Source organism: Manacus candei, unplaced genomic scaffold (assembly GCF_025592945.1).
Source record: "Manacus candei isolate 608988 ecotype Guabito, Panama unplaced genomic scaffold, ASM2559294v1 h1tg000026l, whole genome shotgun sequence".
NCBI classification, from domain to species: domain Eukaryota; kingdom Metazoa; phylum Chordata; class Aves; order Passeriformes; family Pipridae; genus Manacus; species Manacus candei.
Genome location: NW_026138074.1, coordinates 3,321,127 through 3,347,511, shown reverse-complemented (window position 1 = coordinate 3,347,511; position 26,385 = coordinate 3,321,127). Strand labels below are relative to the sequence as shown.

Sequence of the window (26,385 nt, the reverse complement as noted above, 5' to 3'; positions counted from 1 at the left end):
TTGAAAGCAGGCAGCCTTGTGTCAGAGAGAGAAATAAAGACAACTGCAAAACTGTGTTGTTTTTATTTTAAACATGCAAAATACAGTTCATGCATCTGCCATTTTGAAAAATCTCTCAGTTCTTAGCAGATTAAACCAAAGACATTTTGTCTATGACTCTCAATAAATATTTCAAAATGCTTTACAGTGTAAAGATAAGAAATATAGCAAAATTTCAACAAACCTGTATAAAAACCAGATACAGATAACTTTTTATTTCAAGGCGACATGCTGTAATGTAAAGAGTTCACTTTTTTTTTCATGATTTTTTTTCTCATAAAAAGTTTTCAACAATACAACCGCTTAACAGATTTAAGCCTTTAGGCTACACATGCAAAAAAAAAAAAGAAAAAGGTTATTTTAGTTAAAAATCACCAAAACGTGCTATTTTTTTTGTTTTGTTTCATTTTTAAGTACAGGAGTTGTAGACAGTAGCATTTTTCTTTTTTAATTTTGTAAAAGAGTGCAGGCAGGTTCATGGAGCTAGTGTCCTGGAAGACTCGTACTCTGACATACATTTTGGTTTTATCCCTTTGCCATTGTAATAATCCACGACTTGGTTTGGAACTTCAGCCAAAACGCTTTTTGCTAGAGCAGCTGGGGATGCCTGCAGGAAATGGTAGAAAACACAAACATTAACGTGGCTCTCTGATAGAAGTGCCATGGGTTTTAGAGGCGTGGGTGCCATGAGATCAAGGATTATGGTACAGAAATGGAAGGCCAAAAAGACTCAAAGTGAAAGGCACTATTGCTTGAAACTCATTTTATGAGTCAATTTAGGTATGCAGCTATGGCTGCCTGAAAGTGCACTACAGCTAAAAGTTCTCTGCATGTTTTTCAGGTCTGTTTGGACTATTTAAGTTCAGCGTAACAGAACTTCCCTGCACTCTGAGAGAGCACCATTCGCAACAAAAAGGGCTGCAAAGACTTCATCAGTGTTCAACAAGGAAATATGCAGAGCTTGAAGCTGAACATGAATGGACATCACAGTGGAAGGGAGGCCTTCATCACCATTCTGCTCTTCAGAGTCTGGCGTGGTGTTTTAATGGCTGGGGAAATTTTTTAATTCAATGAAAATACTTTGTCTTTATTGGAATTAAACCATGGTTACAAGAAAGCTTCAATCCTAGGCTTTGTGGAGGCTTTAAAGCTCTTACTGCAACATATAAATGGCGAGTGACAACCAGAATTTAAGAACTGATAACCCTGAAAATGTAGAGATGGATGCAGAGATGACCACTGACTTTCACTCCAGGCAGGGAGGAGGGTTCCCCCTCAGTGCAGTGAGAAACCATGCCCTCCATCGACAACACAGACTTGCTGCCTCACACCCCAGCAAGGCTTCATTTTAAGCAGAGGGGTCTGTGGATGTGATGCAGGGATTTTCCTCAGCCCCTGAATTCAGCAGTGACAAAACTGGACTTCTGTTCTCCCATGCACCCACTTGCCCCAGATTTTGGATTTGCTTGTTTCCAAATGTTTGGGCTGAGCTGGTTCCAAGTCCTCTGGAGCCAGTCTGCTCAGCCATGTCCCCTCTGAGCCCACCACAAAAATGCAGTAAAAAATGCAAATATTTAAACACATTAATTTAAACCTCTCAAACTGACATCTATCTCCAGACAGAGCACAGACTGCAGCTCAGACGATGTATGGGAACTCAGCTGGTGGCTGGATGACATTTCTTCTGCACACCAAGTACTTTTTTCCAAATTAATGTACACTTTCCTCCTCACTGTTTGTTATATTGCCAGCCAGGTTTCAAAACTACCCTGTCACAAAGCAGTTGTATTTACTGTTTATTGACCTATTCTGTTTGCTGGGGTGGGATTCTTATCCTTCCAGAGTCTTAAATTGAATCTAAACTATTCATAGACACACTAATCCAGGGGTGCAGAAAGCCCCAGGGCTATTAGAAATTCCAGTATCAAATGTTACAATACTACAAATCAAATAAAGATACTGGTAGCAAAATCAGAAACAGAAGTTTGTCATTTTTTGGTTTGGTTGGGGTTTTTTTGTTGTTTTTGTTTTGTTTTGTTTTGTTTTTTTTGTTTGTTTGTTTTTTTGTAATTTGACTCATGTATGGTATTAGTAACAAATAAAATGAACTGCTATTTCCGTACTGTGACATTGATACCAAAATATTTGTGCAGGCAAAACAGCCTGGAACATTTCTGCATGAACAAACTGGCAAAGCATAGAGCATACTTCGTGTGACAGTGCAGCTGCTGCTCTCAGGTGTAACACAGTAACAGAACCCATTTGTGTTAATCCTGAAAAGTGAAATACATGGTTTTCCAGAGTTTCCCTATTCTTGCCTAAACCTGCTTTACAGAATCATAGAATGGTTTGGGTTGGAAGGGACCTTAAAGGTCATCTAATTCCAACTAAAATCATCAGAATATACCCTTTGTAATCAGGCAAATGGCTTATTTCTACATTGCTATTGAAAATTACTGGGTTTTAAATCTCCTTCCTGGTATGTCATACCTTAGCCTGCATCTGTGCTATTTTACCAAAGATACAACAATACATAAAGGGTAGAAACAGGGAGTGAGGGAAGAGCCCTGGACTATCCCTGCACACACAGGCTGTAGCAATCAGGAAACTTCACTCTGCTCTGTCTTCAAAAATGCTTGGAAGGAGCACTTGCCTGCCATCAGCTTCTCTAGTTCATATGTAGCTCAAGCCTGAACATTGGGCCAGGAGTGGCTGTTGTTATGGGCACTCCCCTCTTTGCATCCTCCTCCCTTCACCACTTCTCTCTTCTGACGCCATATCCATTCTTCCTGAACAAAGGGTCAGCCCTTCAGAATAGGCTCTGTCAGGGCTCAGATGCACAGCTGAATCACTGCCACTCGAGGAGTCCTCAGCTAAAAAGCCTTTCACTGAGGTTTAAGCTAAAACATTTACTGTGCCCGCTGGCTCACAGGCAATGTGTGGCCCCACGCAGAGTTGCCCTGCGGTAGCTGGCTTGTCTCCGGGCTTCAGTCTGAATATGGACAAGTGTTGCTTTACTGAATTTCCTTGTGCCAGTGATGTCTGTTGGTTCTGGAGCTCTTTTTATCAGGGAGCATCCCAAAAACAGGGTTAGGGGTGATTTCTTGTCTGAGCATTTGGACCATTTGTACCTTACATACTTTAGTGGTGGTAAAGCACTCTTATTTCTAGACCAGATGGTACAAAAACAAGATTTGTATAAGTAAGTAGACTCAGTAACTTCTGAGCTAAAATCCAGATCCAGTTCATCTGTGCTGTGTAAGGATTACCTTTGCTGGCTTTTTAATACAGATGGAGCATAAATGTTTTACTGTAACATTTTGTCCACTATTAAACTGCTAGAAGAGCATCCTAGCAATAAGCATCTCCAGGTGAATAGTTCTCAACTGATAGCTAATACACAACAATCAGATCAGTCAGCAGCAAGAAAATAATCCCCATGAGTCTATTATTGGTGTGTATTACAAACACAGCTGACTGTTGGTTCATTTCTGTAGCTTCACTATGCTTAATCTTTAATTACAATGCATAGTGCAAAACATTGTTCCTTGCAGTGGCTGAGAGCTGGGCTGCCCACATGCCTCTGTGATAGAGATGTTATTAAGTCACAGTTGTTAGCCTTTATGATTAAATACAATGCAGAATGGAATACAATCTATCTGTGGCATCAGATTTGTGCGCAGTCAATCTATCATGCGTTACAAAGGCAGAGAAGTTGAGCTCTTAAAATATGACTGTGAGTGGATTGAGATAGGTAATTTTCTTCAACTACCTTTCAGTGACTGTGAGCATCAATGTTCTACAGTTTCAGGTGAAGGACACTCACATTACTGGGATGGTGATGATTATAGAGACAAAAGTATCACTTAGGTTAAGGGAAAATATGTTCCCTTTGTTTGTTATGTTCTCCTTTAGCAAATTGCATGTTACCCACTATACAATAGGACATATATTTAAGTGTTAATGGTTACCTTGATTTTTATCAAGCCTTTACAACTACAGGATTTGCCAAGAGTCACTACAATTGTTATTATTATTTTGATGGCTTTAGAGATATTCCTTAAAGAGAGAGAAAAAAGACTAGATACTTTACTAAAGTGCTTCTGATACACTACATCACATAGGGCATTAAACCCCTATAATAAAACCTTATGTCTACACTGAGTCTTAAGCCAGTAAAACATTGAAGTGAGTATGAGTTTTTAGGTATGTAAATAACCCTAACTAATTGAAATGTGTTAAATGCCTGTATGAGTGCTGTGCAGGATAAGAACGTTCTCTGAAGTCAACGTTTATTTTTATAAAATAAAAGGAATTCACTCTACAGGTTATTTTTACGACTTCCTTCTTACCCCTTTCCATTTTCTCGCGGGGGCAGCTTTTGCATAGATTATTTTTGATCCCTTTGGATAGATATGAGATTTTGAGTTCCAAGCTGTCATGAGAATTGAAGTAATGAAAAAAAATATTGTTTGGATTGACTCCAAATGAATTTTGGTTTACTCTTGCAGCAAAACAAAAAATAAATGTTCACACATAACATTTTCTTCTCTCCTTCTGTCAGTAATAGAAATAATATGGATTTAGGCATAAAAAAATACTTGATTTAGCAGAAAAACCTATAAACCTTACACAACTTGATTTGTAATCTTTCTAAAAAGATCCTGCAACATTTTTTTTCTACTTAATAAGCTAAACACAAGGTACATTGACAAAAGGGATGTGATTTTTAACTAAATATATATTTTGCTTAAAGCTGTCAAATATAATATGCTGATGATGTTCTTGTGTTTGATCAGAATGGATCTCCCAAATGTGTAAAATCTGCGTTTTTCTGTGGGGGAAAATAAGTTTGAATCAAAATATCATGCTCATTTCTCCCATGACAAATTATTTCACTAGTTGATGCAAGATACATGGCCTTTTGTTTGTGCTAAGTAAGCAAGATATCTGTGAATGTCACTTTGTTCAGAGGGAGATATTATTCGGGCTTTGATAATAAAGAAATTCAACAAGAAGTAGCTATTGTTACAGGCACTCATTCATTACACTGACATTTATCGAGAAGCTGAAAGATCACAATAAACAGACTAATATCAGGTTGCATAAGATATACTGACTTTTCTGATAGAGCAAATACAAATCTATCTCTATATATTATCTTTGCTACTGAAAGAAAGAGGGAGAAAAATATCACTATTTAACAAGAAAAATACATTAAGATTGCTATACTCTCTCAGTACTGAGGAAGTTAAGCATAAATTCTTTTTAGCTGATTTAGATTGTTGTTTGACCAATTCTAGCAATAAAAAAAAATCACATAGATTCACTCGCAAGTTAACACCAGGGGCACAATATATTCAGAACCCAGAACTGCAGCTGTCAGCATGAATCTATTCAATCAGAGATTATTTGAGCTTTAGTATAAAATACAAAGCAAAACTAAAAGTAAAACAATGCAGCTGGCTTTGCCAGTTCCTTGCAGAAACATGTTTTCAACTAATTAAAAGTAGGTCTACCTACTAGCCCATAAATAATCCTGCTGTGGACACTTCTACAGTAGACTACAGTGCAGCACTATGCACTTGTGATTATCTGCTGAAGGAATCACAAGCTATGAGCTCGTCGTGCTCATATTTGTTTCAGCACATAGGTGACTGTGTGCCACTGGCAGCATAGAAATATGTGTATCTATGATTCAGTAGCCAATCTGCAGTTATTTGGCATGGTGTCACCAAACTAATAGCACACGGTGAGTTTTGCCTCCTGTAGGGATCCATTGTTTACATAAAGGTAGAAGGAAAAGAGGAACAAGTTTGTTTCTCTTACTCCTTACTAGAGTTTATGAAAGTAAGAAGTGCATCTACATCTAAGACAAATACAGCAAAATTGCATTTTGGAGTGAGAAAAAAGAACAACTCTTCAGAAGAGAAAAATAAAATGAAGGTATTTTGGAAATAGCAAAGAGAAAAAAAAATCTCCAATGGCAACAAAAAGCCTAGAAAACCTAAAGAAATGTAAGAAGTGTAAAGCCATATGCAGAGCAAAACCAGCCCAGAGTTGAGAACTTCTGATTGACATATCCAGATCTAAGGATCCCTAGTGTATGGGAGCAGATTGGGAGAATCAATCTCATGAGCAGAGTGAGTCAGTTACACTGTGAGAAAAGAAATTCTCAAGTCAAATACTAAGGATATCCTTCCTAGACAAAGGTGAGCAAGAAAAAACAGTCTGGAGAACCACATAAATGTAATAGAAGAAGTGTGGGGAAGGAAGGGAGAGAAAAACGGAAAAATGAAGGGAAAGAGATGTGATCAGCGTTGCAGAGGAACATAATGCATGCCTCCATATGGAGGAAAAGGGCTCTGAAAAACCCATCTGTGTGTGGGAAAGCCCCTTCTGTGGGTGAACACTATCTCTACCCTGCTGCTGAAAAGTCCCTGGGGCAGATGCTGCAATGTAGGGCAGGTAACTGAGAAGAAAAGTACACGACCAATGCATTATTTTAGATTTGGCAATTTAATGCTGGTCCTGTTCCTTTCTTTCCTAAAGAGTGTCTTCTGTACCACACTGGGCTCAGTCAGGAACAGCTGGCTGAGGGCACAGGAAAGCTCCTAGTAATGCCACTTTCTTGGTTGTGTTCTTGTACAGAATGTGGGAAAGGGTTTGGAGGCAACCAGGATACTGTGGGTGGATAGTCCTGCATTTGAGAACTTAGGGAACTAAATTTTAATGAGGGAACAGCATCCTGGGGAACACTGTGAGAACAAATTCACAGCCATTTCATCTGCCTGTGGAAATGAAGGGAGATGGAAAGCAGAACACAGTAGTCCTAATAGAACAGGTGCAAAGAGAATGGAAAAGAGACACCAGAAGGATAACCAAACTAAAACCTGGGAGAAAGTGGAAGCAAGGATTGGCACCACAAAAAGCACATGGATTCTGCCTCATGTCTTCCTTCCCCACCCTCACTAACTCACTAATGGAGCACATTTTATTCTGATTCCTTCTTTTTTCTCTATTTCTGATACAATAATACCATAGACTTACTAAACATTGCACATGCAAAGTTAAGCCCAGCCCCGGGGAACATGCACTATGTGTTATACACATTCACCCTTCTGTGGAATGGATGGAAAAATCAGCTTACATGTTTGAAGTTCCTAAATGGCACAAACTGGACAATGTCTCGAAGCACAGGCTCGCCCTTGGGAGACCTCAAGATCCCATCATCACCATCCAGCATCTGCATGTCACTAAAATCAGCGTTCCCCACCCCGACAATGATGACTGACATGGGAAGGTGGGAGGCATGGACAATGGCCTCTCTGGTGTCGGCCATGTCTGTGATGACACCATCCGTCAGAATCAGCAAGATGAAGTATTGCTGAAGTTGTTGGACAAGAAGAGAAAAATTTTATCGTTAGTTGCTGTCCCAAAGCTGCTTAACCTTGTGCAGTATAAAAATGTTTATGTTAACTCACTCATGTGGGTATGGAAATTCAAATGTAGCAATTTCTCATTTTAGGACTGGAACCCTAAGCACTATTAAGATCCTGGAAATAACAGTGGAGTAACAATCATAGAATCATAGAATGGTTTGGGTTGAAAGGGACCTTAAAGACCATTTAGTTCCAGCCTCCTTGCCATGGGCAGGGATACCTTCCACTAGACCAGGTTGCTCAGAGCTCCATCCAACCTGTCCATGAACACTTCCAGGGATGGGGTATCCACAGTTTCTCTGGGCAACCTGTTCCAGTGCCTCATCACCCTCACAGTATATAATTTTTTCCTTATATCTAATCTAAACCTACCCTCTTTCAGTTTGAAGCCATTATCCCATTTCCTGTCCCTACATGCTCTTATAAATGTCAGTCAAAAGCCCACACTCATGAACAGAAATATTTGGGAACTCCTGCCTTAATAGGACTTAAAAAAGGTTCAGCACATAAAAAAAATTTTGGAGAGAACTTTAGGTCTGGTGATGAGATGTATGCCAATGCACAGCTCGATTCTGTTCCTAGACATAGGCACTTTTCTTGCTGCAGTATACAAGGTCTCTCTTATATCCTTTGCTTCCAAAGCACTGTTTTTGTAAATGTTTCACACCTATTCACTCACATATTCTCTCCATCTCATTCTCCCTTTCTCCCACGCATTTCAAAGACGTACATTTAAAACATGATCTATGCTGAGTCTTTTAGCCCAAGAAATCTGTCCTGGCTTTTGTATCAGATGCAGGCTAATAGACTTGTCTTCTGATTTCTAAAAGGCACAAGATGCTCCAGCGGTAATAGCAAGTTGAAAACTGTATCATTACAGTTTTTAAATGAATGGTTGGAAAAATCCCCTAGGTGAACAGAAAAGTTTTATTACAGCCTCTGCAAGAGACTTGAAACTGGATAGTTTGTGTAGGGAATCATTTGAACTCATCTCTTTGTATGATCAAGACTTCTAGGGCTTCTAGCCCCTAAATTTTTGTAACCTTAGTGGTGCCATTTACATTTCCATAGTGAAGGACTGGGTGTGTTACAGTAAAACACCTCTAAAAGCAGGAAATAGAACTGTGGGGGAAGTTGTGACTATTGAAGATATAAAGGCTCCAGCTACAGGAACAAGCTGCCTTCTATGAAAACAGTTAGTAAAAACTGTAAAGGCATGATCTGCATACATGAAAAGGCCTTGTTTTGATGGCCTGTAGGAGATCTATCATAAGACAAGAAAAAAGGCAAACACAGCATTCTTTCCTTACCGAGGCCTCCTTGGTGTTGGTCTCCTCTGATGCTGATTTTGCCACTTTCTGGATGATGGGAGCAATGTTTGTTGGCCCATACAGCTGCAGCTTGGGAAGGCAGCTCTGATAAGCCTCCACAACACCTTGTATTCCTGGCATGAAAAGCCACACAAAACAAAAGTAAATTTGGAGCACATTGCCAACTTCATGCTTGTTTAAAATGCAAATGAAAGGCAGGTTCTTAATGAATACATTAAAAGTATCACATGATTAGCAAGGACTAGCAACTTCAGATAATTTCCAAGAAGCTATCTCTAGCTGTCTTGAATCTAGTTTGTATTATAGAGTTCATTATACCATGCTTCTCTTTCCCAGTAGTTTTTAATATCTGTTTTCCAGGTATCACCTTGCAATACCATAGCTTCCACCCATTTCAGTTCAAGATGTGAGTGATCATTTTCTGATCACCAGCAAAGATTCATGCTGAAAAGTAGACAAATATTAGAAAAACACTTCAACACTTCTCTTTCTTCTTCAGATAAGTATTTTTGTTTATCATGATAGTTGCCAACAAATTTGCCCTTTGTACTTACACCCTAAATCTGTTAAGGAATTCAGACATAATTTCAAATACCCAACTCCCCTGTGCTAAGAAAATTTTTCAGGGTGCATTTGCATAATTGCTCAGGTTGAATTTGACTATGACCAAAAGCTGTGAAATCTTGGAGGACACAGCAGGATGCTTTGCAGTCTACAGAAAAATGAGCTTTAGTTGAGAAGTTTTGATGGAAAACTAGCTATTTTTGCCTTTATCACTTCAGGATATAGTCAGATCAGGGAGCACAGACTCCTGCTGACACACTTGACAGATCACAGAATGGAAATTGGTGTTTTCAATCATTTGAGAAGAAGGGTTTCTTCAAGTGATGCACGTCAGCCTCCACATTCAGAACTCACAGTTTACCAGACCTAACGGATTAGAGGTCTAAAGTTGGAAAGAAAGTGATAGACTGAAGAGCTTCATTGAGAATGCTGAAGAATGAAATGACTTTACTAAGATGCTAAGCTAGTTTCAGTTTGCTCACTAGCTCACTCATGAGATTTTACTCATCCATGTTTCCAGGATATATGGCTGCAGATTGCTTACTGAGAACAGGGAGTTGTAATTGTTTTACAGGGACACACTTAATCCTCCCATGAAAAAATGGTGGAGAACACAGTCTTATCACTCTGTAGATGGTTACAGACATATTTTTGCATTGCAGTGCCAACAGACAAAAGAACTTGCTCCAGTTATAGCTGTGATTGGTTAAAATGTAAAGTAACGTTACAAAATTTCCCTTGGCAATTCCACCGACTAAATTACATATTGCAAAACTGACCTTTTGTTAACTCTCAATTTTAAACTTGCCAAGGATTTCTTTACATATACTTACTGACCTTGCATGAAGGCCTCATAAATCTTCCCTAAGCTGATGACAAGATAACACTGTAGTTTTTTTCTAACACATTAAAATAGTACAAGATAAGCCTTACTCCCCGCATTCAACACAGACTTAGCATCGTTCATGTCAGAAAGTTGGTCTCATCTTAGAAAGAAACATGTTCTAGAAGTATAATTTCTTATTTGCTATCTCCGATTAATACATTTTAGAACTATCTACTGTCCATCCAATCCCAACCAAACAGGTTATTTGAGTGGATTACTTTGCAGCTCACTCCTCTTGTACTCCTTTATTTTAGACACAGACAATATGCATTTTTTTCACAATTCAACCCTTTACATTTTTATTTGGAATCCACTTTCAATAGCTCCAATGTAATACAGTGTATGCATATAATGATCAGTTTTAGATGGATGTGTAGAAGCATTCATTCAGATTAGAGGTTGTCACCTAATTTCTTCCTCAGACAATAAAGAAAATATTAATTATAAGACTATAAAAATAATATGCTATAAATATACTAAATATAAAGCTATAAATACTAAAATTTTCAAGAATGGAAGTGTTAACAGAGGAGGAAAAGGTGAAGGTATCCATATTTTATGAATTCCAGTGATTTTCATATCAATACACAGTCCTTGTATGCAGAATGATGCTTCATAGTACCTTATGCCAGCAAAAGCTCTACTTACACAAACAAAGGGAATTCATTTCTCAAAGACAAAATAGACACATACTTTTTATATTGCATTCAACTGCTTTTCTTGGTGTAAAACAAGATACTCTTCAGCAATTTTCCTTTGTTTTCTGGCAAATATGCCAGAATATCACAAGGATATTCACTAAGCACTTTGTCTCCCTCTCACTCTTGCATCATTTTTCACATAACATGCTGGTGTTACTGCTTCCTGTGTCACCTAATATGGTGAGAGCATCTAGAAAGCATCACAGAACAATTGGTGGTAGGAACTAATCAAGCATCCACGACAGGCAGATGAGCAAGCTGCAGCAGATGATTAAACAACATATTTTCTGGTCTGTCTCCTTTTCTTGCTTTCACCCAGATGGATATTATTTAAAAACGTATCATTTATGACAAAGAAGTGCTTTTTATATCTTGCAGATAAATGCTGCAAAATTTCTTCCCTGGCCTTCTGGTTGTGCTGCAACCGTCTTTTTATGTTTTCTTAGGCCTAGAACCCCTTTCAGTCAATGGGTTAACTTAGAATCTTATGCAAAAAACTAAATAAAGTTTAAATGTATAACAAATATTAAGTGACATAAGCCAAGCCTCACAGAGCAGCTCCTCCCTTTTCTTTAAATCCCTTTAATTTCCACTGTTACATTTTATTTTGCATACAGTGTGGTTTGGATAGTAAATGCTTAACTTGCAGAGGGTTTGTCTGTACAAACTGATCTGCTGCTGGCACTACATAGATATGATTTTTGATATGATTAATGATATGATATCATTAATGCCAGTGTGGTAAAAGAATTAGCCTTGGACTCAAAAGAGGCAGCAAAGGAGGGATTAAAAAAGTCTTCTCTGCATGGACTGCTAGAGCTTTTATCTGAAGTATGCAGAGGGTCACAAATAGCCCGCATTTAGATTGGGAAACAAAGCTGTGTTTAAACACTACCTGCATAAGTATGTTATCATCTAATGCTGACCACTGTTAAAAGTTTTAATAACACATTATTAAATATGGTGGTCCAGATAAAATTCTGAGGTCTGTTTTGCTTTCCCCACCCCATCTCCACACCATCAGTGTGACTAAAGTCTCAACGTCAGTCTGGCTCACAAGCTTACAGGCACTTCTAGATGCATATATGTAACCTGCTTCTTTGAACTCCTTAAAAGCAATGTAAGAAGCTGTGTAAACACATCAAACAGCTGTAGGACTTATGCCCAATTACATTTCAAGCACATGAACTGCAGAGGCTGGGGCAGTCCAACAATCCAAGTGCAACAACAAAGCAGGAATGCCCACTGAACCAAAAACAGAGGTCTTGCATTTAAGATGCATGAACTCTGAATTCTTTTAATGTATCTTTCCCTTGAATTGCTTGTCCTCTCTTCCTCACTTCATTTCTTTGCATCTTAATTCTGATCCTGAACATGTTCTGCTGACCCTGCCTGAAAGAAAGACACTAGTAAACCTGAGAATTTGAAAAGGAAGAGCATTTTGAAAGACCCATGCAGTATTCAGGTGGAAGCAGAAGGATAAGGGAGAATAACAAACTGAATTTTAGACAGCAGTGATCATCCGACCAAGACTCTCAACTGTTATTCTGTTTGGAGATTATTTTCCTGTTATTGTCTTTTACAAAAACAGCACCAGTCACTGCAGACCTCACAAATACAAGGCATACAGCAGCATCTTCTCCATGAATGTGGCCTCCGACTACTGAGGATTAGCGATTGTTGCTAAAATGCACAAATATCTTACACTGTGTTAAAACAGCCTCCTGCTGCATTTGCAGTATTTTTCCTTCTACCACAGTAGTCCTCACCTACTTCCCTGACCCTTTGGTGTTGGACACTGCCGGGCTGACAAGCAGCAGGCTACTGTTGCTACAGTCTGGCCAAAGAACTGGCTCTAAACCAAGGGAATCTTTGAGAGGTTCACAGCCTGCTTTTTCATGTCTTGCCCTTCTTAGCTGCACAACCTATGATGTTGATGTACCTGAAGATCTTGAATGAATTCAGAAGACATAGCTTTAGTTTTCAGAAATGCTAGTGATTTTGCAAAATACAAGTGCTGAATGTCCACCACGGTGTACTTTCAAAGGGACCTACTTTTCAGGAAATTATTGTATGGCAATACAATAGAAGGTTTCTAAAGCTAAGCTCGAAGGCTTGGAGCCTGTCAGGTCTGAAATCCTAGCTACTTTCTTTAAAAGACCGCCTTGAATAATACTCAGGTGATACAACAAAAAACACAGTCACATTTTGCACACAGCGAAAATATAGCAGTCTGTCCCAATTTGAGCTTTACCTGCACATTCTGGGTTGTCTTCATTGAAATTGATTGCAAAGTCATGAGAGACCTGCAGATATATGGAAAGAAGAGAAGGAGACTGTATTCAGAAAAATTATTGCGTGAAGACTTGTGGTTAAACACCCTTTACATTTTTTCTGTGTTAAACCTGAGATCTTTCAAGCTTTCAGCCATTAAGTGTGAAATACAGTCCCAGCTGGTACTCCCTGCAGAAACAAAGTAGCAAAACTTGAAACAAACATGTCAATAATAATGAAAAAACCCCAAGAAAAAATAGCACAAAGAAAAACTGCCCAAGTACATGATAAATCACATGGTGTCAGGATTGGACTATCAATGCCAGGCACAGAAGAGGCATCTACTGCTGAGGCAATTTAAATGCCAGCTTTCCCTAGCTCAGCATCTCAAACTGCAGGAGAGACAAAGCAGGTTGTGATACAGCACTGACAGCAGAAACCCAGCTCACTTCTGTGTTATGTCCTCACAGGTGCAAAGAGTTCCTCATTTAAGGCCACAGGAGTACTGGGAAGGTAATTCTCCAGAGATATCAAGGAAAACACCTAGATCCATTGTGAAATAATAGCATAAGAAATGCAAGGAGTCTAAGCTGGCTAAGAAATTAGATTATTTTGGGGGAAAATAAGTAAGAAAAAACCCTGAAGTCTCGTTTTTCCTCAAATTTTGTGAATATTCCAATCTCTCTCTCACTATGTCTATAATAAAACACAACAGAGTTGTTTTCTAAAAGAAATTGCTGTGAATAAAAAAATTGCTTATTTTCTAATAAAGCAATGTCTTGTTTCTTTAGGGCTCTGGGAAAATAATACTTCTGTATGTCTCAATAATGCAAAGCCCTATAAGTCTCAGGTTATAGACTTCCTCTGTCTATCAGAGATCTGCACTCACAGCACAAATCTTTTGAGGCTGAAACTTTCTTCAGATGCTCTTTTCTGGTTTTAAAGTTTATTTTTGCCTGCATTTTTTTTCCAGATTCCTTTTTGCTTCTTTCTTTGATCACTGAGAAGGTTTGATTCCTTTTAATCTCTTGGGCTCTGAAGCCCAGTCTCTTTTCTGTTTGTCTTAAATTTTCTTGAATGAAGAAGCCCAAATTTTGTCTTGCAATGCATAAGGTGTGAATGTGTGTGTATATCTATATATACATATAGATATATTTGGCTTCCAAAAAGTGGATATGGCTAGGAGTTTAGCAGACAATTTGCATAATTTAAAATTGAAGTTAGGCATATCATCCCAGATTTAAAGAAGGCATTTATATAGGTAACTGTAATTACACATATTTAAAGCTTTATAGATCTCTGTAGGACCTTCAAAAGTGCCAACAATCCTAGTGATATGGAAAGCAATTTTACTCCGTGTACAATGGAACCTGGATTATTGGAAGAAAGAGATTTATTTCTTGGATGTTGTTATTTTATTTGCTAGTTTACATGACTTGACAACACAGTTTGGAAAGTGATCTCTGACTAAGAGGCCTAAAGATCAAATATGTAATTACAGAGAAGCTTCTGTGAAACTGAAGTGGTATAAGTTGGCTAATTACTGCCTAAGAGAGTTTCTCACAGAGAAACTGAGTTTCCCCATCATATCCTGGCCTTGCTCACCACAGTGATGCCTACCATTATTGAGAGGTTAAATAAGGCAGTACATGTACCATGATGGGAAAGGACTGAAGCAAAAACTAAGAAGTCTGCAGCCACCTCAGCCCAGCCAGGAATTCAGTATGCCTACACCAAGCATCAGTTGACTCTTTGAAGAAGATTTTACGTGGGCCATTCAGGCTATCCTATTTGGTCATGGAAGATGAAAGTCACTATTTATGTTCCTCACTGAGCAGGCACAGAAGATCAGGGCTGCCAGATACACTACAGAGGTGCTCCAGAACCCTTCTGTCTGGCTGCTCTGGATATCTCCTGGTACGCTTTGCCCAGCTGGTATCTGCCAGTCTCATGACCAGCTGCAGGCCAAAGGTAATTGTGGCTGTCAAGAATTGTTATGTGAGTTTTCACTCGTTGATATTTTTTGTTGTCCAGTAGTCTTTCTTCTTCCTTTAGGCTTTCTGTATTTTGTATTAACTGCATCTCAAAAGCAAGAAAGATAGCAATGCACGTATGCAGGCTGATTCTTCCAACACTGTGCCTCTTCAGTGATTTTATTTTTTTAGTCCAAATACATTTGAAATTATACCTAAAGGAGAATCACAATTCTTTTCCAAACCTATGAATACAGTATTTTAATCTCACATGCAAGCATGCTTTGGATGGTTTGTATGCTTTTGTTGCCATACCTCTTTCAGGATCACATAATGCAAACAATTTATCTGGTTCAGAGCTATAGCACCCAGGCTGTTATTTAAGAAAAATGTAGACAGTGGTTCAGGCCAACAAAGAAAGCCCAAGTCTAGTCAGTGTGTGCAATGATCCAAAAAATAATACTGTCTGAGCAATGGCTGCTATTGTCCTAAACCAATGGCCCTCATTCATTGTCATTTGGATTCACCAAGAACAGTGTTAGAAGGTACCTTGAAGGCAGGACAGAAAACACAACAAATGTGCAGAAGCATTAGCTTGTTTCCTATGCTATCTGAGCAATATATCACAATTTAAACAAGATTTAAGTATAATGGAAAGGATAGAAGTTCTTTGAGCAGCTCAGCGATGGTTCACAAACAGGAAATGATCACCCGAGGCAAGCCAACAGCAGATATTTTTAAAACAGAGTTTCTCCAAATGCTTAGAACTCATTCCAACTCTGTTAAGTAAAACCAACTGCGCTTCAACCTTCCCCTATGCTATCTCTCCTGTCATGGCCAGAATTCAAGGGGGTCTAAACCAGCACAGACTTCAGGCACGTGATGTACTGAAAGCCTCACTGAACTCAGACCCGATAGGACTCCGTGTAAAGCTCACCCATGTAAGAAGGCGGTTTCTTTTATTAATTTTTTTTAATTAAACATGCAAGGGCTATGTGACTGAAAGGGAAACCATGCTTATGACAGAGGACCAAAAGCTGGTATATACTAAATGGCATCTTTCTGATATTGAATTACACAGCCCTTAGGCACTCCCAGAGCCGATACACTAATGGGAAAAAGGAGGCAAAAGTGCGAACACCTAAGACACTGAAGACTGGGAAATCCTCGTGGGGAACAAGAAGACACTTGGCTGTTTAGAAGCAGGCATGTTTATATAATTTACTAGGGCGGTTTGTATTATGGATCAATCTAACAGTCAGGAAATCCTGGAATATGTCAAGTCACACAGATAGAGAATGACTGTTTTATATTAGTACCTGGCACAGAGAACTTTGCAAAGAACTGCAGACCATGGTCTGTGGTAGAAGTCAGCCTCACAATAAGGAATATCCTCACAAAACCCTGAGTGTGTCACAAACCCCGGACTAAGTTTCAAGTATGTAGCTCATGCTCTGCTCAGCCCTCCTCCGTTAACATCAATCCATAAAATTAATCCATAAAAGGGAAGGAGAGAGAAATTCTGGTGTGCAGAGGTGATTACATGTGATCAGCCTGGTGTTACCTGAGCTGCTGCACAAAACAGCACTCAAAACCTCTAACTAAAACCCTTTACTTGCACTTTGCTACATATTAATCTTTTCCCTCTGCAGTGCTCCAGATACATTACTTAGCAGGTACCATCATGGATGTGGGATTATTAAACCACAGCTGTCCAGGAACTTCCTGCACCAAGAGCATATTAATTTCCAGATAATTTCTTCAAGGTTTTTAACAAGGAAAACAAGTAGCTCTACCATACATCAAGATGGAGATTACAGTGACAGCATTTCTGAGGATGTGACAACTAAGGCGGATTATAGAATTGTTCTTTTGCCACTGTATGATGCCTCCATTGTCTGTACTGACAAGCACCTGCAGTTTTCTGTCAATGTGATGGCACCCATGAGACTCTTGGAAGAATCATAACCATAGTTCCACAGGCTTATGACCATTTTAGTAAAAAAATCACCTTGATTTAATGTAGCAAGTAACTCATTTCCCTCGTATTGGGATGCAATGAAATTCATCCTCATAGCATGGCCCTTGCTAAAAAGCTTTCTAATTAAAGTTGAAAGGAAAGAAGAATTTCCTAATTAATAAGAATTTTTGAGATTTCTTAAAAAAAAGTCTTCTGGACTCAGGTAGAAACCTCAAACCCTACCTTGGAATCTGACAAATAATGAACCTCCAATAATTCATAATGCACATTGCTGTCAAGTTTTTGGACTACGCAAAATCTTTTTATTTAAGTTTTCTTGAAACTTGTTATTCTGTTTTGTCCTCCACATTTTTATAAACCCCTTTACTCTAACTGAATTTCCATTTTTTAAGTAAAAAACTGCATTTTTCACTTATTTTCCAAGTGCTGAATATGGATGCCTGAATTCTGAAAATTAGTAATCCTTTTTCTCCCTCTCTAGACTGTTGAATTAATTTAAATTAACCTCCCTGTCCCAAATATCTCCAGCTTTCCAGAAACCTCTATGGTGATGGTACTAGAACTACTTGACAAACAATCTGACAAATTCAGACACATTTAGGAATGCTTTCTTAATAATTTAAATAGAGATTGTCAAAAATCCATGAACAGTAGATGCACACAAACGTAAATGGCAAGATGGACAATGTTGAACAGTTTTCTGTTCTATTAAGACACTGCCAGTCTGAAAATTAAATATGGAATGCCTGCATATTTTGCAAAAGCTTAAGACACTAACAAATTTAAAGAACTATTGCTCAAAAGCTATTATTTTCAGAATGCTCATTAATCAAATAGTTTGGGAACTGGACAGCTTCTGTCTCTTGCTAAGATCACATTGTAGAAATTTCTGCTTGGCAAAGCTGGGCCATTTATTTTCCTTTGTAATTGATTTTTGAGCATGCTGCCTAATTTCCATGTCCAAATCCAAGTTATGTGGATAAGGTGACAAATTGTGTTTTTCCCCTTGTTCTGTTACACATCCTTCTATTGTTTCTTTTTTGTCAGGTTTGCATACATTTTTGCCCTCAGGCTCCTGAAAAGTTCAGGAATCACACAGGCCACAGCACTTTTCAAGTTCCTTATCTGTCCAGCAAACCAGACAGTGCAGTTGTGAAGATGCTGTACTGTGTCTGTAACTGTAGTGAGCTTCTCTCCACCACACATTCACACCACGAGCAGTGAATGAAGCTTTCAGTAAAAATGCAGAAATAACGAGGACTATCTTAAAACAAACTGCAAATTGTTTAGTACTTACTCAGGTGTCAGTCTGCAATTCATCTTTATGAAAGAGGCCAGTATGCCAATCACGGGGCTGACACAATTGGAACTTTCTTTTCATTTTAACAATAAGTTTTGTGATGCTGAGTGGTTTTTCAGCTCTTTTGAGTTCTGCCTGCTAAGAAGTTAGTGTGTGTGGTTAGCTTTCTTTCCTCCTCTTCACTGTGACCTTTCACAGCAGTGTCTGAGTCCATATTATCTACCACCTCTTCACTTTACATCAGACTTCTCAGATGCTTCTTCTCATTGCAAAAAAAAAAAACCCAAAAATGGGATAGGTTATAGGCACTGCTGTGGAATAACTGGCATGTTCTGCAAGTTTTGTATGATAGAAACTTAAGAGGGGAATATTTCTCTTATGGGTTTACTTAAATCAAGGAGCTGGGTGATGTGTTTGTCAGGCCTTGGGGGAAAAAGATCATATTGCTGAATATTAGACGAAAGATCTCTAGACTGATGAGGAATGATATATATGGCATGTCTGGCTTCCTTCACTCCCACAGATTCCTTATGCCACTAAGAAACTGCTGGTTTTCTTCTAACAGCTGAAGTGTATCATTTGAAGCTCAAATGAGGGAAAATGAAGTCAACATAACAAAGCAGTGTGCTCTTGAAATGAAAATTCTGTAGAAAATATATATAAAAACATGATTTAAAGGTGTACAACCTCAAGAGATTTATGGATAGCCTCTAGAGGTGAATATTGACATTATTCACGAAGAAGCTTTGTTTAGGTTGTATGGAGGCTCTCGTGGTTACTTAGGAACCCGTGGCAGTGGAAATATGTTCTTCTGCAGTCCTAGCAATTTGTTGTCTACTAGAAGAAATAAAAGACCAGATGCTGGAATGCAGAGATAAATGTGCTATGAGTACTAGGGCTGGAGGCTTAAAAGCACACACATGGTGGGGTCAGAACTTAGAAATTCACATAATGATTCAATCTAAATTTGAAGATGTAAATTATTACAGTAATAACTCTGCTCTCCTTTAATGAAATAAAAACTGTAACTGAAAATAGGAAAAGAACATTTGAATAGCACGAGATCTGCAGTGTTGCTGTGGTGTCTATAGTGTTATCATATTTTTGCAACAGAAGAACCTAAGGAAGAAACTTGTGAGCACTTTTTTCTACAGTCTTTGTTACTTGTAATTATATCAGTTTCTTCTCTGTTTCCTATGCGTCTTTGTTGTCTTCCACATCAAACACTAATCATTGGTGACTTTGAATTAACTTTATAACAGTGTAGACTAAATTACTAAAGCATTTTCAGGTTTATTGGTCTTGACTTATTAATGCATCATGATGAGGCTGATTCTTCACTCTTAAGAGGATGTATTTTTCATTTCAGAAGTGCAGTCAAAGACAAGCAGGGACTCAAAAGTGTTGATATAGTTTATTTTAAGAAACTAGAATTTTATAGACTTTTATGAACTGAGTAGAGTATCACAGGGAGGGACTGAAAAATAGCACAGATAACTGTTAATTCCTCATCCAGTTCCAGTTGAATGTGCCCATGATAGACACCAAGCTGATTATTTGTCCCCATCTGTTGCACAGAAGGGCTAGTCCCCTGCAATGTGGTTCTTATCTTCTTCAAAGTTTTATTATGTTGGTAAGTTGATGTAATGTCATTTTATCTTTGTCATTTTCTGTCACAAGTTTCCATAGCAGAGATTAAAGATGTTCTGGCCTTCATTTGCATCTCCATTTTCTGTGGGACTCATATATGTAATCCATAAGCAAGTAGCCCCATCTTCTGAAGTTTACCCTTACTTTTCCTGAACTTCTCAAAATCTGAAGGGCCTTAGTCATCCATTTTCTTGCTTTGAGAGGTTAGTAACATAGAGACTCTTTAGGACAGCTTGTGCTGGGGGGTAAGACTCTTCATTCAGATGTGGACTACTAAGTTCAGTGCAAGTCTCTGACTTTCTTAAGGGTAGTTGTAAGGAAATTGTGCAAGCACCAATTCTGCCAAAGCAGAAAATCATTTGATGTTGGTGATTGTATGAATATCTGGTTACAGAGACTCCTGAAGTTACTTTCTAGCAAGACATCTGTTTCCCAGCTAACACCTGAGATGCGCTCTCACAGTCAGGTGAGGAAGCTGTTGCTGGGGTCTAACAAAACTGGAATATTGCCAATATGCTTGTGTGGCCTGAGGCATCAATGCCACCAGCTGATTATTTTGGCTGAGAAGGGCAATTTTGTGCTGTGAACTTTACTATACTTCCATCACCAGCAAACCAGTGAAAAGACTTCTGCTGGCACAGTAACATCTTCCTTCGAGCAGTCCTTAGATAAGAACGTCTCTCTACAGATGAAAGAATTGCAAGTTTTCCCCCATGCAATGATGGTCACATCGCAGAGGATGGAAAAACCAGCCCCTGGCACACCACCAGGCTGGTATCTTTGTTAAGGACAAACACAACAGTACATATGGCAGTGTCAGAGGAGGCCAGTACTGGGCTGAAAGGGCTGTGATGTTGTGACGCACGGTCCAACTCAGTCAACTCTGCTATTCGATCACAGGTAGGGTTGCACATATTCATGGCAAAGGGATGGCAGCTTGAGAAGTAGCTACCGTGTTTCACTAATGTGTCTGGTGGCCTGATCAAGTGTATTCTCCAAAACATTCTCCCTTATATAGCAGAGATGGTTGTCAGCTGCTGCAGTTGGAACAGACATACAACAGACACAGATGTTCTGTGCACATATACCACATTAAAATCTATGTCAAGGTTCTGGAAGCTGTCTCTGCCTGGTGTTACTTTTGAAGAACACAGCAAGGCAAAAAACCTTGTCAGGCACAAACAAGCTTAGAAAGCAATGTTGTAAAGAGATACGTTAACTTACCTTAGACATCTGTTTGCAAGACGTATCAGATTTGCTGCACATCACTGCTGTACTTCTTCTGCAGGTATCAAACCTACAAGCTGTGAGTATTTTTTGGTGCATTTTTTTTTCATCTGCTGATTCATGCTAAATGACACGGGATCCCTCTCTGCACAAAAATTCTCATCTGACCAGTGTTTCACCTGCCTGCTCCAGCCACAGCTGAGACACAACTTAGAGCAGGGCACATGGGGATACTGGATGAAGTCTGCATCATCAGAAGTCTAATGCTTTTCTTTTCTAGAGAGGATATGAGTTACAGAACCCCCACCTAGTTTTTGCTTACTTATCTATGCTGAGCTACTCTTCTGCCCAACTACTGCATGTGCAACACAGGATTTGACATTCTACCTGTTTCTTCTTAGGCCTTTCTCTTTTGGATGCTCCTTCTTTTACTTCACTGTCTTCACTCCAGCCCTACCAGACTGTATATTTATGCTCACAATTGCACCGTCACTGTGGATCACTCTCATTTTGTTTTGTTTACAAATAACACTTCTGTCCAGCATGGATACATGTTCTTGTATTTCTCCTTCTGGCATTGATGACATCCACCGTGACACAGAAATGTGCCACACAGCAAAACTCTTCTAAAGTCTTTATTTTCAGGAAGATGTTAAATGTATTCCTTACAAAGCATGAACACTAGGCTGCTCACTGAATCACATCTTCCAAAAATGGGTTCTGTCAAACCAGGGCTCACAAAGCTTCAAAATATGTTTGACAAGGGTTGTTCAAAAAAGAAGTTCTTCTCTTACTAGACTAGCATCCACTAACAAAGCTTTGCCAATACCATGAAATATTTTGGGTGTTAAACAACTATTTTGAGCCTTGCCTTGATTTCTGGTTTCAGTGAGGTATCAATGAGTGAGAAAGCCAGATGAAAGAAAATGGTAGGAGATGCTTCCCCTTGTCCTTGCCTTGCACTGAGCCATTTCTCCCTTATTTTGTGCCTCATAAACCAAGGAAACTAGAAAAATTACATTTTTGCACCTACTTTGTATTCTGGGGGTATTCTTGCTCCAAATCCAAAGGCTGGGAACATTTTGTCACTGGAAAAGAATAAAAAAAATAGGGTACCCACAGAGAAATGCATATTGTTACGATAATCATTTATTCCTCTGCAAGCATTCATCAGAAATGAAAGTAGCACAACAGTACATAAACAGTTTTTAAGTCAAGAGATGGCAGACTGGAAGGATAATGGATTAGAGAAGTAGGATTGCGTGCTGAACAGATGGGGGAGTTATTTGGGAGATTTTTCAGGTGAACCCCTAGTATTTTTGGGAAGTTAAAATCATTTCAAGAATACCGAGGGATCAGGATATTTTGCACTTCTCCCACAAATGCAATAACAGGTCTTTATAACCCACTCTTTTGTATTACCTGGCTGCAGCAAGAGAGTCTGTTGTTTGAACAGCCTGTAAAAACATTTATTTCATATTAATATGGATGTGCTCCCTCAGCTCAGAAAACGGGTCTAGTGAAGAGATTACTCTGATTAAAAGTGTTTGCAAATTTGGGTTCTTACAGTTGTCCAGTTGACAAAAGAGACGTCCTAAAATGTCTGAAAGGGGCAATTTCATGCTCCCAAACCTGCAGGCTTTCACTTGTCTCTTATTGTTCCACTAAAACGTAAGATTATTTTACTTAGGCATAGGTTGACTGATAACCTAGCAGAATGCTGTGGCATGATCAGTTTTCTTTCAGACAGTACAGTGAGGTTATTCTACCCCAGTTAGATCTGCAGAGACAAAAATACCTTATTCAGAGAACCTGGAAACTTCAAGGCTGTTGTTAATACCCTTTCAGCAATGCAATGTCTCACACAGCCCACGTGCTGCCTCTTCCCAGATGGCAAAGTGGAAAACAACAAGCTGCAAGGGATGTCTGGTCCCTGAGTCAGCAAAGCACTTGATCACATACTTGAGGTTAACAATTCACCCAAACATATGCTTAAATCCAGACACATCCTGAAGTCCCACTGAAGTCACCGAACTGTACTCCAGTGCTCTGATGAATCAAGCCCCTCAGAGTTTTATCCCAGTCTGCTTACTGGGTTTCAGGGCCCTTGGAAAAGTTGAGTTCCAACTGCCATTATTGGCACTTCTGAAAATTCTCAAGAGAGGCTAGCAGCTTCATTTTCTTTGTGTAGTTCAAGACAAGGGCACTCCAAGTATCAACTGAACAATTCACATCCCAGACACACTCAAAAAAGATAATAGAATGCGTTAAATTTGCTCAGTTATTCTGTCTGGCATAGGCTGTTGAAGGTACCAAGGTATTTCTGATATAAGCTAAAGAAAAATGGAAGGGTTCAAAAGAAAGCAGAACTAAGTGTGTGTGTCTCCCCACTGAAGTTAGAGTAACCATGAGATACAGAAATATTCACCATCTCATTGGGAAACAGTGATGACAGTTATCTGATGGTTTAGCTCTCAAAATTGTTGTTCTTGTTACAAAATGTAGTTGCTGCATAAATTTTGGGAGCACAGTTCTGTGTACCATATGTTACACTGTGTGACAATGGATCTTGCAAAGGAAGACTAACATCATTTGCATGGTAATGAAACATTTTTTTCCCAAGAGATGTCAGAAAAGAAGTAGCTGCTGACATTTGATGCTAACCACCTGCTGATAGCATTCTCTCTGATTAAACACTCCTGGAAGTGGGGAAGCCCTTATAAATAGATGTGGAGATTTCAGCCACACACTTAGAGGGAAAAAAATAAGAAGCCATTAGAAAAGAATCTAAGGGGAGAAAAAAAATCTTGGTTTACATCAGTGATTGAGCATGGTTGGATTAGAAAATCAAACCCTGTGGAGCTGCAGTTAATTGATTTGGGGCAAAAGTAAACAAAGACTAAAAAGGAATTTCACTTAGGTATTCAATAAAGCAGTCCAAAAAGCTAATGTTGGCAGCAGTTACACAACTGGGGAGATGCCTAAACCCATACACTGCCTGCATTTCTACTGCAATGTTTCTCAAGTGTAAACGTGTATAGGCACTTGTATCTGCGGCTCCATCTACTGCTCTGCAGCAATTCAGAGACAGTGATAAATGATATCTCCAAGCAGCTGGGATTCTCCTTCTGGTGGCGAGACTCCTACATTCCCAGTGACATGGTGGCACAGCCCCACTGTTATTCTGCAGCCAGAATACCTTACCTCCACAGTCAGGACACTTTATGTTTGAATCTCCCGTATCTCCTTTTTGAACAAGTGCTAGTTATTGCAACCACTGCCTTGTGAAACAGTAAAGCTCGATCCTGCACACCATCAAAATTGGGTTCCACATAGCTGCTTTTCAGAGGGAAGTGCATGAACTCTGGAGAGGAGGGGTATCCTTGGGTCTACTCCTGTGCTTAGTACTTTCTGTTGCCTCACTTAAAATAGCTCCATGTTCTCCTTAGGAAGCTCCTAAATTTCCTGAATTTAGGTACATACCTCTGGTAATCTGATTCAAGCTGCTGGGACCAAGGAATTAACTTTCATGTGCTCCCAGAGCTTGATCTTTAAGGCAAGAAGGGGACCTCTTGACACCCAGGACACCCCTTGCATAAAAAAGATCATAATGTTATTCCTGAACCACACCTCAAAATTTGCAGCTTTCAGAGTAAGAATAAAATTTTAGTGTATGCAAAACTTTTCCTTCTATCACCCAAAACAAAGTGTTTAGCTCATATAAAGGTCTCACTCTTTAGCAATTTAACAGTTTAAGGCTTAGTGATATTTTACAAAATAACCCCCTCTTAATCTTCCCATCCACCCCTAACCTTATCATAACCCAGCAGCTGAACCTGCTGCCCTCATCCTGCTTGTCCTGCACTGCTGAGACACAGCAGGGAAAAAGTGACCCAGAAGAGCAGACAAGGGCTCTTTCACTTCTAGAATAGTCTTTTATTCTAGAGGTGTGACAGAGCTGCTCTAACAGACCTTAGGCTATCATGGCAGTGTGCAGCAGAAAGCAAAGTAGTTGCCCAGCTTCTGGAAGCTGTGTCAAGGGTTAGGCCATCCAAGGACTGAAACTACAGTCAGAAAATGAAGAGAAGTTTTCCTCCTGTCTCAAGGGTGAATTGCATGCATCAGAGACTCCTAGCCTGGCATTTCAGTAGGAAAGGGATCTGCTCTAATGACTTTTCTTCCTTTGTAATTTAAACTAATTCAAAAGAAAAGCGAGAACCAGTTTTCTTTTTCCTTTATATTGCTTGCTCAGGCATCTGGGCTTCATTTATAGTAGGAAATAGGCCTGGGACCCTGGCTGAAGTACTGTGAGGGCCATAGACATGGTCTGCTAGCACTCTCCCTGGTGCAGTGCTGGCCTCTGCCAACCAGCAGCCCCAGAGACTTCCCAGGGACAGCGCTGGGTCCAGCTGTGCTTGAGACTGCTCTCAAATGCAGTTTGGGCATCACCAGTTTGTGCTGAGGGACGAAAGATGAGATACAAGGACATGGGCAGTGTCATGTCCTCGGCCTTAGACCACCTCAGGATCTTTGACTTGTTTTGTTTAAAGCTAGCCAGAGAGTCCTTGGTCCATGCAAGGAAACTGCCTGCCCTGTCCTGCTGGAGGCAGATTGCTAGAGAGACAGAACAGGAGTGAAACACAGAAGTGGAAAAACAAGCTGGTTCTATAGAAGCTGAAAGTCACAAATTCAAGAAAGAAAAAGAGGATTGTGACTTGGCAGAATCTTTACAAAAATATTCTGTTGCATCTACTTCACATTTTATATTGTTCTTTGTTTTACATAAGTTCCCTTGAAAATTTAAACCTGGCATAATTTTCAAAAAGATGAAGTGCTTGACATGAAGATCAAAAAAGAAAAAGCATCCAACTCTGACTTTTATACCTGGTTATATAAGAGCCATGAGTAGTCATGCAAGCACAGATGTATATGGCTTCTGGTACTTCTTCCAGTCAGACAGACATATATTCCTGAAAGATACTTAAGAGTGAGCAGATCTATGTTATACCCTAAAGGA

General features: G+C 39.3%; 1 protein-coding gene across 3 annotated transcripts in view; it reads right to left on the bottom strand.

Annotated features, from left to right (window-relative positions):
• Positions 1–34: 34 nt before the first annotated feature.
• CPNE4 (copine 4) overlaps positions 35–26,385 on the bottom strand; it is a 224,071-nt gene continuing 197,720 nt past the window's right edge. For all 3 annotated transcript variants that reach the window (XM_051789115.1, XM_051789113.1, XM_051789112.1), the window contains exons 12-16: positions 22,402–22,456; positions 13,218–13,269; positions 8,792–8,925; positions 7,190–7,426; positions 35–646 (exon numbers count right to left, since the gene is read on the bottom strand). In XM_051789115.1, the coding sequence (XP_051645075.1) occupies positions 515–646; positions 7,190–7,426; positions 8,792–8,925; positions 13,218–13,269; positions 22,402–22,456 (610 nt within the window). In that variant the 3' untranslated portion in view covers positions 35–514. The remainder of the gene's footprint in view (positions 647–7,189; positions 7,427–8,791; positions 8,926–13,217; positions 13,270–22,401; positions 22,457–26,385) is intronic.